This window comes from Carcharhinus amblyrhynchos, chromosome 8, assembly GCF_965287045.1.
Source record: "Carcharhinus amblyrhynchos chromosome 8, sCarAmb.v2.hapA, whole genome shotgun sequence".
NCBI classification, from domain to species: Eukaryota; Metazoa; Chordata; class Chondrichthyes; order Carcharhiniformes; family Carcharhinidae; genus Carcharhinus; species Carcharhinus amblyrhynchos.
In genome coordinates, this window is record NC_137331.1 from 57,446,840 (window position 1) to 57,463,285 (window position 16,446).

Below are 16,446 nucleotides of genomic sequence, written 5' to 3' on the forward strand. Positions count from 1 at the left end.
GCTTCAAGCACTGGCACCGAATAAACTACATCATGATCCGACTGAGGGACTGCAAAGGTGTCCACATCATCCATGCCATGGCTGAACTGAACACCGACTGATCTGCTCTACCATCTCCATCATCCTGGCCCCAAACTGGCAGAGGCAGAAAAAGCTCTGCTGCAGGAGATTCAATGTCACTGGACTCAAAGACACTGAGAAGAAAGGCCTACCCAGTCGATGCCTCACAGCTAAGCTGGAGACGACCAACAAGCCAGAGCCACAGAGCGTCCACAACGCCTGGTCCACATTAAAAGCTACCATAGTCAGCACCTGTGAGGAGACACTTGGGCTTTTGACCAGGAAACACCGAGACAGGTCCACCGAGAATGATCAGGAGATCCAGGATCTATGTAACTACAAACGCAAGGTGTTCCTGAACAGACAGCTCCTCAATTGAGATGAAACAAGCCTACAGGCATCTGAAGGCCAGGGTGCAACAAAGAACCTGCAACCTAAAAAACAGATGGTGGGTGGAAAGAGCACAGGAGACTCAGCAACTCACTGATACCCATAACAAGCATGGCTCCTTGAGCACAGTTAAAACCATCTATGGTCCGAGTACTCAGGGACCTTCCCCACTGAAAGCCAAAAATGAGAAGCATTCAAAGACAGAGAGGCAGTCTACACCTGCTGGAGAGAGCACTTTGAGGATCTCTTCAACCAGGATGCAGCCTATGACGCAAGTGCCCTCAACACCATCCTGCAACATGCTACCTGCCATTATCTCAGCAAAACCTCAGCTCGCCGTGAGGTCAAAACAGCCATTCTGCAGCTGAAAAACAACAAGGCCTCCGGCACATATGGAATCCCCACTGAAGTATTAAAATGCAGCTGAGAGGCAATTTTGACAAGAATCCATAAGCTTAATGCCTTAATTGTGACCATCTTCAAGAAAGGAGACAGGTCTAAGTGCGGAAATTACAGAGGGATTTCCCTACTCTTCGCCACAAGAAAGGTCATTGTGAGAATCCCCCTTAATTGCCTCCTCCCAGGGGCTAGAGAGCACCTTTCTGAGACCTAGTGCTGCTTCTGCCCATCAAGAGGCACAATGGACATGATCTTTAGTGCATGACAAATCCAGAAGTACAGGGAGCAGCATCAACCTCCGTGTACGGCCTTCTTCGATTTCTCAAATGCCTTCAACTCCGCCTGCAGAAACTTGTCACCATTCTCCTTCTGCTCCATGATGACATGCAAACCATGATTCTCAGCAATGTAATCACCACAGACCCAATATGATTGCAAACTGGGATCAAACGGGACTTTAGCATCGCACCAACACTCTTCTCCATCTTGCTTGTAGCAACACCTGACCCCATCACCTTGAAGCTTCCTGCTGACGTGGAGTTAACCTACTGGATAATCGGAAAACTGTTATACCTTCGACATCTCCAGGCCAGAACAAAGACCACGCCAACTTCTGTCATTGAGCTGCAGTACGCAGGTGATGCCTGTGTGCGCACACATTTAAAGGCTGATGTACAAAGCATCATTGATGCATTTACCGAGACATGAGAGGAGCCTCAGACTAAATATACAGAAAACAAAGGTTTTCTACCAGCTCACTCCTGCCATATTAAACTTCCACCCAACCATTAAGATCCATGCTAAGCCTCTGGGTCATATCCTGTACATTGGAAGCCTCCTCTTGGCACAGGCAGACATCAACGATGAAATCCAACATTGATTCCAATGTGCCAGTACAGTCTTCAGATGCCAGAGCAACAGTGTTCAAAGCCCAAGACCTCAAATCTAGCACCAAACTCATGGTCTGTACGCCCTTCTGTACGCATCAGAAACATGGACAATATACAGCAGCCGCCTCAAATCCCTGGAGAGACATCATCAACGATGCCTCCACAAAATCCTGCAAATCCATTGGCAGGATAGGTGTACCAACATGAGTGTCCTCCCCAGGCCAATGTCACCAGTATCAAGGCACAGGTCACACTCGACCAACTGCGACGGGCAAGTCTCATTGCCCGCATGCCCAAAACAAGACTCCCAAAACTAGTGCTCTACTCCAGGCTCTGCAATGGCAAATGACCATTGCAAGGGCAAAGGAAACGCTACAAGGACACTCTGAAAGCCTCTTTAAATATATGCAACATCCCCGCTGGCACATGGGCATTGCTTGCCTTAGAACACACAAACTGGAGAGGAAGCATATCCACCAATCACCTCAAATGTCACCGGGTAGAGCACATGGAGGCCAAATGTAAACAGCGGAATGAGAGTGCAGAATCAAGAATGTCTTACCCACCCATCTCATCAAACACTGCCTGCCAAACCTATGTCAAAGTCTAGGGCTTCAGAATTGGGCTTTCAGAACCTGCTTCCCCAGATTGGAAGCAAGTCATCCTTGACCCTGAGGGACTGCCAAAGGGAGGGAGAAAGGATTGATCCACGAGAGATAAGTGATCGAAGGAGCTTTGCCCATCCAAACATAAGCATCCAGAAATGGCTAGCGTTCAGATTGATCCAAATGTAATGGATGACACAAGAATACCATCCCTTGTGCTCACCCAAGGCTCTGTTGTACCCATTCATAAGGCTCCTCACCCTCCTGTGACTGCACTCCTGGTTCACTCTCCATAATAGAACAACTACCATGCTCTCAACCAAGTAAAAATCTCCTCTTCCATGGGCATCAGAATGGTGAGAATTGGGATCCTGTCACTAGTCTGGGCCATTCTTTCACATCGTGGGCCCTCTTCTTCTGCAGGAATAAGGAAGAAAAATGTCATTACCTCCACAGTAATGCAGTGTCTAGAGGTCTGGCACTCTAGTTGTTACCTGACTGACCACCTAAATAACCCTGGCATAAAGCCACTCTGGACCAATTTGTAAGTGTCACCATGGACAGATTTGCACCTGTTGATCATTGAGATGCTGCAGCCTGACCCTACTGTCACTAACAGGGTGTCCTCAACATCTGCACCCTCACCCTTATCCATTTGTAAAACCCTTGAGGAACCAAAGTGCCTTACTCACCTTATGGAGTGGAGGTCACTGACTGGGAGGTGGGGGAAAGGCAAACGGGGTGTATGGTCTTGGGAGAGATGCCCTTCTTAAGCACAGGGGAATTCCAATGGAGTTATCCCTTGTCCTGCTCTTTAGCCCAAGTTTAGCAGGCTGGTTATCTTCATTCCACTTTCCTCAGCTGCAGATACAATTGTGACCATTAATTGGTCATATAAGGACCTCAATAGACCTAGGGGTGGGTGGGCATTATCCTCTCACCATAACATGGAGGACGATTCGAGGGGGGGGGGGGCGGGAGCAGGAAAGTGGTGGGTGAGCTAGCTGCTGTTTTATTTACACAGCCCCCTCACAGAGAGGGTGGTAAAATCTCTCCAAGTAATTCTGTTTTCCTCTCTCAACAGATACTGCCAAACCTGTTTATTGTTTCCAGTATTTTCTGTTCTTATTGCAGATTCCCAATATCTGCAGTATTTTGCTGAGGTTACGAGGGGATCTGATAAAAGTATTGAAAATCATGAGAAGTTTCAATGAAGTAAATGATGAGAAACTGGGCTGGATTTTTCCAGTGACACTGTTGTCAGGATTAAACAAGGGTCTTCAGCCAGCAGTGAGACAGACTCAATAATCTTCCAGTATGTGGCTGGCTTCCCAATCGATCACTTTTACATTCCCCAGATGGGCTCTTGGTACTAACAGCCTGTCAGAGTCCCACCAGCAGTGCTGCTGAGGCAGGTTAGGTTAGGGACAGTGAAGGCATCTCAACATAAAGCACAGCAGTGAAGAAATAAAGCAGCTTGAAGCCACCAAGTCCATTGGAATAGAAGGTAAACATCCCTGCTGGATCGAGCTCTGGTATGATTGCAGCATTTCCTGCTCGTAGCCCCACAAAAACAAAATGGAGTGTCTGACCGATAATCCATCCCCATCCCCCACCCCATCCCATCTTAGGGCTACTGCCTGGTGGCTGCTGGCTGCTCAGTCAGTACCAAAATGCCATTGAGACTGCAAAGCTTCTTCCTCATTGAAGCCAGTGTAATTAATGCCCACCCTCAGTAAGGTCACTGGTGGCCGCAATGTGTTGGGGAGCCCCCTCTTTCCCTGACTTCCTTTCCCCAGGCTCGCCTTCCTAGGACCTGGAAAATTTCACCGATTTTTTTTGTGGCAAGAGAGTCAGGAACTAGAGGACATAGATTTGTGAATAACAAAGAACCAGAGAGAACCTGAAGAAAAGGATTTTTAAGCTCGTTAGAGAATCAATTCAGACACAGTGCCCATGTAGAATAATCCAGCCCAAAATAACCATTCGAAACCAAATTTATCAATCAAAACACCCAAAATTCCACATAAAAATTGACTAATTATCTTTGTACATTCCCTCAGTACCTGCTTTTTATGTGCCTTTGCCTGTCCTAATGCTTTCCCAGTGCCCGCAGCATGACTGGTGGAACATCGATACCTTTCACTGGGAGAGGCCTTGCAGGATGATCTTGTGCAGCTCTGAGACTAAAAGGCCCAGTTTGGACCACCTCATCTCAGCATGCATGGCAGCAGTCTGGACTGGTTAAGGGGCAGCTGCAAAGGCACTGACAGAATGACAGCGGTGGGAAGTCAACCTAGTCATTCTGTAGGGTAGCAGGTTTGTACCCAATGGTGCCACTGCTACTCCTCTGGGGCAGCAGTTCAGAAATCTTCCCAACATAGAAGACAGATTGCTCAACTATTAGAAGCCATAGATGTTGATGTGTATCTACAGTCATAGTGGCAGCAGTCTGAGCCAGCATGGCACCAAGTTGGACTGCATAGCTAAAATATTGAGATTGCATGACTTCATTTTGACGATCCACTGTAGCACTCAGAAATTGGGTAGCTTCTGCTTGTGCTGCTATGGAAGCTGAACTTTCAGCCAAGGTGGGTGTACAAGTGAGGTAATGGAAATGACCACCACTTCCATGCGCAAAGGTCTGCGCAAAATCAGTTTTGGACTCCTCCATGCTGATTGACAGCGATGGCAAGCCTATCAATGCAGGAAGTGTTAGTGTGCATATCCATCAACTTTTTTCTGTAAACTACTGCATCAAAGATCTCATCTAATTCCTCTGCAGAAAATCTATGAGAAACATTGCTTCCAGCAGGCTAGCACTTGTGCTACCCTTTCTCCCATCATAGCTGCAGGCCACTCATAGCCAGTGTATCACGACATGCAGATCCCACCTCCAAGCTACCCTCTGAAGAAAGCATAGTGTTAGTATTTGAATTGGTGGCTGAGAGTATGAGAGTAAACAACAGTGCTTCTTCATTCTCTGTCTCTTCTTCCTCTCCCACATCTTGTTCCTGCATCATTGCTTGGCCAGGTTGCAGCTCTTGGGTACCTGAAAGGAGAAGGGATACAGTGAGGAGTTGCAGAGAAACCATACATAGCTGACAAAGCAAAGAGATTGTGGGATGAGGGTTGTGAGGAGGATTGAATGGGAGCATATAACCTTTTTGGTCCTTTCAGTCCTGCTGCCGATTACACCCTCAATGCTAGTCACTTCAATGAAGGTGAGAACTAGCTCCTCCATCAGGGTAATGCCAGGTAGGTGAAACATAGCACAGTGGGTAGCACTGCAGCACCAGGGACCCGGGTTCAATTCTTGACTTGGGTCACTGTCAATGTAGAGTTTGCACGTTCTCCCTGTGTCTGCGTGGGTTTCCTCTGGGTGTTCCAGCTTCCTCCATGGTCTGAACGATGTGGTGGTTAGGCGCATTGACCCAAACAGGCACTGGAGTGTGACGATTAGGGAAATTTCACACAGTAACTTCATCGTTAATGTGAGCCTTGTGACTAATAAATAAACTTTAAAAACTTTAACGACACCGTCATGCCAGTCCACCATAGGACAGGTGCTGTTGCCTTTGTTTACATGGTACCTTTTCCTGTAAGAGAAAGGAAAGTGAATGTATGCAGTGAGTGTGCTGCAATAAGTTTGGTTGACACAGTTGTCATTATCGAATAGCTGGCACTGCGTGCAAACAGTGACATGTGAGTTTGAGGCTTGCAACATTGCTAAATGTGTGAAGGTGAGGGAAACTACAAACTTAAGGTATGAGTCATAGCTGAAAATGTTGATGGCTGAGTGAAGGTAGAGAAGCAAGGTTACGGGTTGTAAGGATATGGTATTTGAAGATATATTCACTGACCACTTATGTGAGATTATTGAACAACTTCAAGGTGCTCAAGTTTACACTGGTGACATTGACAAGATACTGTCTGCTCCCTATTTTCTTTGCAATGTCTATCTGCTGGAAATCCTGGACCCTCTGGATAGAGGGCCTCTCACCTCTTACATCAAGGCCTTGACTGCTGTGTTGGAGAAACGTGGGAACACATTATCTGCCCCAATTCTCAAACTTCTAATATACAAATCACAAAAAGTTAGCATGCAACAAATAATTTAGAAGGCTAATGGAATGCTTTCCCTTATGAGAGGAAGGAAACATGAATATAAGGATATTATGCCTCAGTTATACAGGGCATTGGTGAGACCACATCTCAAATACTGTGTGCAGTTTCAGCCTCCTTATGTACAGAAGGATGTAAATGTGTCAGGGGCAGTTCAGAGGATGTTTACTGGATTAATACCTAGAGAGAGCAAATTGTCTTCTGAGGAAAGGGTGAATGGGCTGGGCTTGTTTCCATCGATGTTTAGAAGAGTGATCGGTGACTTGATTGAAGTATATAAGATCCTGAACAATCTTGACAAGGTGGACATGGAAATGATGTTTCGTCTTTTGGGTGAGAGCAGAACAAGGGAACACTATTTTCAGGATAGAGATCAGGTTAATTATTTTCTCTTTTAGGATTGTGTGACTTTGGAACTCTCTACCTCAGTAGACAGGGGAGGAGGTAGATAGATTCTTATTAGACGAGAAAATCAAAGGTTATTGAAGTTAATGAGAATGTGGAATTAAAAACACAAACAGATCAGCCATGATCATATTCAATGCTAGAGCAGACTTGAGGAGTTACAAAGATAGTACGTGGATAAGATGCTCTATTGGAGAGTCAGTGAGACTCCATGACCCAATTGACCTCCTCCTGCACTGTAAGGATTCTACGGCTCTATGAATGACCTACTTTTCCTCCTATTTTGTGTGTGTTAAAAATATCTGCCCCAGCTACTTCCAGCATCTGCTGCAACCTGAATGCATCTCCCTTTTAAGAGATAGTAGCTGACTTAAAGTAGTTCAGGCCAGCTGGAATATACGCTAATGGTCCATGTTTCCCACTCAGGTCTGCAGCCACGCAATGTGAAGATAAACAAGATAATTAAGTGCCATTCTTACAGGATCAAGTGGGAACTATTGGAGAGCAGACACCAAACAAACTTCAAATTAGACACTGGAGCAGAAGTTTCAGTCCTTTCAAATACCAGACAGTGGTTGAAGCCAAAATTCCTCCAGTCATCAATCAGAAGACTCCATGGTCCAGGTGGCATTCAACTAAATGTCAAAGGACAACTGACTGCTAAACTCCCATACAAAGGAAGAAATCACAGAAACTTGTTATGTGATCTATTATCAAGAGCGCTCACAGTTAAGTCAAAAAGTGTGCACAGATCTACAAAGTTGATGGGCCATAATTTCCTCAGAGTAGCAATCTGTGGTGATTTGCCATCCCAGTCTAACTTAACTGCACTAAATTCCTTATGCGCTCGTCTCTTCTGACCTTTCTGACTCAGACCAGGTGAGATTCAAGCAGCGCGGAGGTCTCTAGTGGCGCGAAGGGTGATGCGCCTCCTATTTTATGGCACTCGCTGCCATAAAGCAGGTAAGTATAGATGTCCCATTGCAAAGTAACAGGCCAAGGAGAAGGTAAGTACCTAAGGGAGGTGAATGGGATGTAAAGGTTAGGGGTTCAGACATGGTGAGTCGAAAATCAGGGGGCAGGGAGGGAGAGGACATTAACGGGATGAAGTGGGATATCCGCTGGAGAGTTGAACCTTCCGGAGCGGGATGGTCAGACATTGGGTTGATTGGGTATCTGGATGGGTCAGGTCAATGGGAGCTGGTCGGGTTGGTGGAGTTTCATGTCAGTGATTGGGGTGTGGGAGTCAGGTTGGATTGATGGGGTGGAGGGGGTCAGGTCTGTTCGTGTCTGGAGATAGGTCATGAGAGTGAGGGGGTGGTGATGTGGGGATCAGGTCAGGCGCAGTGGAGTTTGGGTCGGGAGGGTTGAATCTGGGGGTCTGGCTAAACCAGGGTTCAGCTCTAGTTGGGGGGCAGGGGGGAGAGTCCCATATGGGTGGGGATGCCATAAGAGGTAAGGTGCCTAGTTGGAGAGGATATGGAAGAGTCCCATGGAGATCTGGGTGTGTGGGGCTCGGTCTGGGTATCTGAAATAGTTATGCTGAAGTTAGAAGGGCTTTTCTTTCTTCAGTGTAACTATCAGTGTAACACTGGCAGAAGCATCCAATCACTTTGTTGGATGGTTCCCAGTACAGCGCAGTTGTCCAGGCGAAGTTAGCTTCTGGACATTTGCTGGGTAAACCATTACCTCTTTTGAGAGGGATTCCCTGGCACAAGAACAAGATGCCCTCCCTAATCTGATGCTGGGGATATAGCGAATTACAGGCCAATTAATTAGGAAGCCCTGAAAAGTCAACAGAGTTCCCAAAACTATTCACAGGCTTTACAGTGGTGATTTGCCATCCCAGTCTAACTTAACTGCACTAAATTTCTTATGCGCTCGTCTCTTCTGACCTTTCTGACTCAGACCAGGTGAGATTCAAGCAGCGCGGAGATTTTCACAGGCTTTGAGAAGACTAAAACCAGTCTTCTGACACAGGAGCACTGTGTCAGAACCAAGGGACCATGTGAAAAGCAGGAGAAAACCTGGCAGAAGGTTTCCATGAACAGCAGGTGAAGGAGCAATAAGTTATTTATATGGAACAGCATCAAGCAGGAAACTGACAAATATATCCAAGGCAAACAATAAGCAGCAATAGATACATTCCTGTTGAGAAGCCTGAACTGTAGGATATAAATCTCATCAAGGATGTGTAATCATGTACCTCACTGACTATAAAATTCCTTCCAACATAGGGAATAGGAATAGGCCATTCAGCCCATTGAGCCTTCTCCAACAGCAACAACACAGAGGCGGAATGAAATCTGACAAGTACAAAAAGCAGATGAAGAATGTGCTAAAATTAGAGAACACTGTATTGATGGATGTCTAGAATATGTTACAAACAATACTATCCTGAACAGTATCTCAAACAATGCATATGTTCATAGAATCATAGAATCTGCAGTGCAGAAGGAGGCGATTTGGCCCATTGAGCCTGCACTGATAACAATCTCATCCAAATTCTATCCCCATAAGCACACACATTTACCCTCCTAGTCCTCCTGACACTAAGGGGCAATTTATCATGGTCAATCAACCTAACCTTCACATCATTGGACTGTAGTGCTGATCTTTTTGAGCTCAAGGGGAAGACATTCTTCATAATTGTTGAGGTTAAATGTCTTCATGATCCAAGCTTAGAAGTAGTCATTGATTCACAAAGAAATTTTTGTCACACATGGATCTTGTCATTTCAAATAGTGGTCCATGGTTTGCAAAAGAATGATTCAAGAAATTTATGGAAGACTATGGATTTGTCTACATGACTAGTTTATCCATGTCCCCAGAAACAAATGGAAAGACCAAAAGAGGCTAAGAGTTGTAAAAGCTTTGTCGAAAAAGAATGATGCTATCAGCTTAGCATTGCTAAGCTACCATTTCACACGTCTCAGAGTGGTTAAGTATGTGACTAGAACATAGAACATAGAACATAGAACACTACAGCACAAACAGGCCCTTCGGCCCACAAGTTGCGCCGACCACATCACCTACCAACCTACAGACCTATCTATAACCCTCAATCTCATTAAACCCCATATACTCATCCAGAAGTCTTTTAAAAGACCCCAGCGAGTTCGCCTCCACCACCACTGACGGCAGCCGATTCCATTCACTCACCACCCTCTGAGTGAAAAACTTACCCCTAACATCACTTCTGAACCTCCCTCCCCGCACCTTAAATCTGTGTCCTCTCGTAGCGACCATTTCAAACCGGGGAAATAGCCTCTGAGAGTCCACCCTATCTATTCCTCTCAACATTTTGTAAACTTCTATCAGGTCGCCTCTCAACCTTCGTCTCTCCAGGGAAAAGAGTCCCAGCTCCCTCAACCTAACTTCATAAGGCATGCCTCCCAGTCCAGGCAACATCCTTGTAAATCTCCTCTGCACCCTTTCAATAGCTTCTACATCTTTCCTATAGTGAGGCGACCAGAACTGCGCATAATACTCCAAATGAGGCCTGACAAGGGTCTTATAAAGTTCCAGCATTACCTCCCGACTCCTAAACTCAATCCCTCGATTAATGAAGGCCAGTACACCATACGCCTTCTTGACCACCTCCTCCACCTGCGAGGCCGATTTAAGAGTCCTGTGGACCCGGACCCCAAGATCCTTCTGCTCCTCAACACTACTCAGACTTCTGCCCTTAATAGTGTACTCGTTCATCCCGTTGGTTCTGCCAAAATGGACGACAACACATTTATCCGCGTTGAAGTCCATCTGCCACTTCTCCGCCCAGTCCTGCATCCTATCTATGTCCTGCTGCAACTTTTGCCATCCTTCCAGATCATCCACAACACCACCGACCTTCGTGTCATCAGCGAACTTACTTACCCATCCCTCCACTTCCTCATCCAGGTCATTTATGAAAATGACAAACAACAAGGGTCCCAGAACAGATCCTTGAGGCACTCCGCTGGTGACTGACCTCCATTCAGAAAAAGCCCCATCCACAACCACTCTCTGCCTTCTGCAGGCAAGCCAGTTCTGGATCCACAAGGCCAAAGGCCCTTGGATCCCATGCCCTCTCACCTTCTCAAGAAGTCTTGCATGGGGGACCTTATCAAACGCCTTGCTGAAGTCCATGTACACTACGTCCACGGCACTTCCTTCGTCAATGTGTTCAGTCACATTATCGAAGAACTCAACTAGGCTTGTAAGGCACGACCTGCCCTTGACAAATCCATGCTGACTATTCCTGATCATGTCAAACCTCTCCAAATGTTCGTAAATCTTGTCCCTCAGAAGCCTCTCCATCAGCTTACCAACCACTGAGGTCAGACTCACCGGTCGGTAATTTCCCGGGCTATCTCTGTTCCCTTTCTTAAAAATAGGAACTACATCCGCAATCCTCCAATCCTCTGGAACCTCTCCCGTCTCCATTGACGACGCAAAGATCATCGCCAGGGGCTCTGCAATCTCTTCCCTCGCCTCCCACAGTATCCTGGGGTACATCCCATCTGGTCCCGGCGACTTATCTACCTTGATAGAATTCAAAAGTTCCAACACATCCTCCTCCTTAATATTCACGTACTCAATCCTTTCCATCTGCTGCAAATCCATAACAAAATCTCCCAGATCGGCTTCCACCGTGAATACTGAGGCGAAGTACTCGTTAAGCACCTCCGCCATTTCTTCTGGTTCCACACAAACCTTTCCCCCCTCACCTTTTATCGGTCCTATCCCTTCTCTTCTTATCCTTTTACCTTTCACATATTTATAGAAGGCCTTGGGATTCTCCTTAATCTTACTCGCCAAGGTCTTCTCATGACCCCTTCTGGCTCTCCTAATTTCCCTTTTAAGTTCCCTCCTACAGTCCTTATACTCCTCAAGATCTTTAACATCTCCTAATTCCCTGAACCTCTTGTACACCTTCCTTTTCTTCCTGACTAGGTTCAACACATCCTTTGTGCACCACGGTTCCCTCGACCCACCAAACCCCCCTCGTCTCATCGGAACGTTGTCATTCAGAGCTCTAGACACACATTCCTTGAATATCTGCCACCTTCCTTCGGTACCTTTCCCTAAGAACGCCTCCTTCCAGTTTATTTGTCCAAGTAACTTCCTGACTTCTTCGTATCTCCCCTTACCCCAGACAAACGCCTTCCTAGCCTGCCTGATCCTATCTCGTTCCAACGCAATTGTGAAGGAGATAGAATTATGGTCACCATATCCAAGATGCTCTCCTACCGAAAGATCCATCACCTGCCCTGGTTCATTCGCCAGTACCAGGTCAAGTACAGCCTCTCCCCTCGTAGGCTTGTCCACATACTGCGTCAGGAAACCCTCCTGAACACACCTAACAAACTCCTCCCCATCTATACCCCTTACCCTAGGGATATTCCAGTCGATGTTTGGGAAATTGAAGTCTCCCATCACGACAACTCTGTTATTAAAACATCTCTCCAGAATCTGTTTCCCTATTTGCACTTCAACTTCCCTGTCACTATTGGGCGGCCTATAGATTACACCCAGCAAAGTTTTTGACCCTTTGCTGTTCCTAACTTCCACCCACAGAGATTCTGTAGACAATCCCTCCACGACATCCTCTTTCTCTGTAGCCATGACACTATCCCTGATCAACAGTGCCACGCCACCACCCCTTCTGCCACCCTCCCTGTCCTTCCTGAAGCACCTGAAGCCTGGCACCTGAAGTACCCAGTCCTGTCCCTGAGACATCCAAGTCTCCGTAATGGCCACCACATCACAATCCCAAACAGCTATCCACGCCCTAAGCTCATCTACCTTATTCACTATACTCCTTGCATTAAAATATATACACTTCAGCCCCTCAGTCTGGGCATTTCCCATCTCCACCACCTGTCTAACCTCCCTCGCATACTGCCTGCGGTCCTCCCCTACCTGGGAGCGAACCTCCTCCGTCCCAGTTTCCCCAACACAGTTCCCTCCCCCCATCCTTTCTAGTTTAAAGTCCCCCCGGTAGCCTTAGCCAGTCTTCCCGCCAAGATACTAGTCCCCCTGGTATTTAAGTGCCACCCGTCCCTACTATAGAGGTCCCACCTACCCCTAAAGAGGTCCCAGTGATCTAGGAACCGAAATCCCTGCCCTCTACACCAGTCCCTCAGCCACGCATTCACCCTCCACCTCATTTCATTTCTTCCCTCATTCTCCCTTGGCACAGGCAGCAATCCTGAGATTACTACCTTCGCTTTTCTCTTCCTCAGCTGCCTACCCAGTTCCCTATAGTCCTTTTTCACAAGTGCCTCCCTCTTCTTACCTACATCAGTAGTACCTATATGTACTACTACCTCCGGTTCCTCACCCTCCCCTTTCAGGATGTCTGGGACCCGCCCAGAGACATCCTGGATCCCAGCCCCAGGGAGACAAACCACCATCCGCGACTCCCTTCTACGTCCACAAAAACGCCTGTCTGCGCCCCTCACTGTGGAGTCCCCTATTAATACTACCTTTCTGCTTCCCTTTTTGATTTTTTGGCTCACTGGCTCAGCTCCAGAGAGCTGGCCATCGCTTCCTCCCTCAGATGAGCTGTCCCCCCCAGTAGTACTCAGGCCAGAGTACTTATTTTGAAGGGGGACATCCACCGGAGTGCTCCCCATCACCCGTGTTTTCCCCTTCCTAATGGTAACCCAAGTGCCCTCATCCCGTTGCCCTGGTGTGACTACCTGCTGGTAGCTCCTTTCTATAACGTCCTCACTCTCCCTAACTAGCCGAAGGTCCTCGAGCTGCATTTGCAGCTCCTTAACCTGGTTTCGTAGGGCCTGCAACTCCACACACCGAGCACAGGTGTGGATGTCTGGCAGGCCAGGAGCCTCCAAGACCTCCCACATGTTGCATTGGCAACAACATACAGGTCTCACACTCATACTTGCCCCTTATAGCAACCCAAAGGAAAAAAGGAAAAAAAAAACTTACAACTTACCTTATCTCTTTGGCCCTGTGAGCCAAAGCACTTACAGCACACACAAATACAAAAGCAGTCTTACCTGCTCTCAGACAGAGCCCCTCTCTCTCTCTCTCTCTTTTTTTTTTAGGTTAGGGGAGGGGGGAGGGCTGGGATACTCTACCCGTGTAGAGTATCGGGAAACCCCTCCGGTCTAATTTATAGTTGGGAAAAAAAAACGCGACCCGAGTGCCCTCGCAACTACTTCCGGGGTCAAACCGGGGTCAAACTTAAAAAAAAACAATCAAAAAAAACCACTAAAAAATAAAGTTAGTTTCTAAAAGAAAAAGTCGCTTTTACTCACCCACAGCTCTCCACTCTCAAATCGCAGCCTCTCTTCAATGCTCCCACGGAACAATGAGTAGACTATAGACTACATCATGATGATGTAGACTATAGTCTACATCATCAGTCGCGTAAAATCACATGAGGACAGAGCCTGGAGAGAGGTAGCTCTATCTATGTAGAGCCTCATGCTAAGTCTGTATTGTACATAGTTAGTGTAATGTTCAATAAAAGTTAGTTTACCAACAACCTTACCTCCAGCAACAACTATAAATACAGACCATGAACATGGAGGTGAAGGGGGGAGGAGGTCTCCAGCTGATCTGGCCACCATTTATCCTTTGGCCTACAATACTAAATTAGATTAGCTAATCAATTATATCATTGCTATTTGTAGAGCCTTGCTGTTAATTGATGCCATAATTGATGGCAAGTGTGAGGTGGTCCACTTTGGTAGGAAGAATGGTAGGAAGGACTAAAACTTAAGTGGCGAAAAACTGCAGCAGGCGACGGTGCAGAGGGACCTCGGGGTCCTTGTGCATGAGTCGCAAAAACCCAGCTTGCAGGTGCAGCAGGTGGTCAGGAAGGCGAATGGGATGCTGGCCTTCATCGCGAGGGGGATTGAATATAAAAGTAGGGAGGTCTTGCTGCGGCTGTATAGGGCATTGGTGAGGCCGCAGCTGGAGTACTGTGTGCAGTTTTGGGCGCCGCACCTGCGCAAGGATATTTTGGCCCTGGAGGGAGTGCAGAGGAGGTTTACTACGCTGATACCGGAGTTGAGGGGATTGAGCTATGAGGAGAGGCTGAATAAACTAGGCTTGTACTCGTTAGAGTTTAGAAGAATGAGGGGAGATCTCATTGAGACGTATAAGATGATGAATGGGATGGATAGGATAGAGGTGGAGAGACTCTTCCCGCTCAAAAAAGACAGTAGGACTAGGGGGCACAGCCTCAAGATAAAGGGGAGGCGGTTTAGAACGGCGTTGAGGAGGAACTTCTTCACTCAAAGGGTGGTGAATCTCTGGAATTCTCTGCCCGTTGAAGTGGTGGAGGCTGCCTTGCTAAATATTTTTAAGAAGCGGGTTGATGGGTTCTTGATAAGAGAGGGGATTAAGGGTTATGGGGAGAGGGCGGGAAAGTGGAACTGAGCCACGACAGATCAGCCATGATCTTATTGAATGGCGGGGCAGGCTCGAAGGGCTAGATGGCCTACTCCTGCTCCTATTTCTTATGTTCTTATGTTCATATTTGCCTACAGTACAATAGAGCCTACACTTCAAAAAATACTTAATTGGCTGTGAAATGCTTTAGAAAGCCCCAAGGAGATGAAAGGTGCAACAGAGTGGAAGTTCTTTCTTTAATGTTTATTTTTTTGAAAATGTGCGTAAACAAGTTTAAGTCATGAAATGTTGGCACAAAATATCTGGACTGGGATGTAATAACTGAGGGAACAACACATGCTTGTTGCACACTTCTGTCAGCAAAGTAAATATATAGACAAAAAAAAATGCTTATTCTGTGAAAAAGTAGTCTGAAAAAAGATAATTAGTCTTCAAAGTTTCTTTATCAGTTTCCTGTAATCAAGCTGCTTCCAGCAAACAGTCTGCAGATATTACTGATTTTATCATTCAAAAATCTATACAGAATCCCCCCCCTTAGGCTTGCAAAATACTTACAATAAAATTTAACCAAATATTCAATTCAAGCAAAACTTCAGACTGGTAATGGATTTTGCAAGCAGGTTTATCATGACAGATCATCCATCATGATAGACAAAGTCATCTGTAATTCAATCTACTTACAGGCCCTGATACTTGAGAAGCACTCTCAAATTCTTCTTCATCTTGCATCACTTTTTCCACCCCAAGCAATGGAGCTGTTCCAAAAGAATACATAATTCATTTCTAAACATTTGTATCATCTTTAAGCATAATTAACCTCAAACAGGATAGTCATGAACATGTGTTAATTAAGTAAGACCCAAATGTATACACTACACAATATTCCCAGCATTAGTCTCTGGTATTCTAGATATGAGCACAAAAGGCTGCAAGGGAGTTGTACGAATGGCCCATGATCCATGTTGTAATGGACATAACCCATTTAGTGTGACAAAGGTTTCTGGAGAGATTTGAGGCAGGTGATAGATTTTCCCACAAGAATCTGGCTGCAGCTTTTCAATAATATTTATATAAACATAGAATTACTACAGTGCAGGAGGCCATTCTGTCCATCATGTCTACACCAACCACAACCCTACCCAGGCGCTATTCCCATAAACCCACAAACATTTGCCCTGCTAATCACCCTGACACTGGGGTCA

The 16,446-nt window shown here is 46.3% G+C and overlaps 1 protein-coding gene across 3 annotated transcripts in view; it reads right to left on the reverse strand.

The window, feature by feature from the left end:
* The window catches only part of c8h8orf34 (chromosome 8 C8orf34 homolog), a 376,587-nt gene that overhangs the window by 60,512 nt on the left and 299,629 nt on the right, over nucleotides 1–16,446 (reverse strand). For all 3 annotated transcript variants that reach the window (XM_080194886.1, XM_080194885.1, XM_080194887.1), the window contains exon 10: nucleotides 15,926–15,999. In XM_080194886.1, coding sequence (XP_080051012.1) covers nucleotides 15,926–15,999 — 74 coding nt within the window. The remainder of the gene's footprint in view (nucleotides 1–15,925; nucleotides 16,000–16,446) is intronic.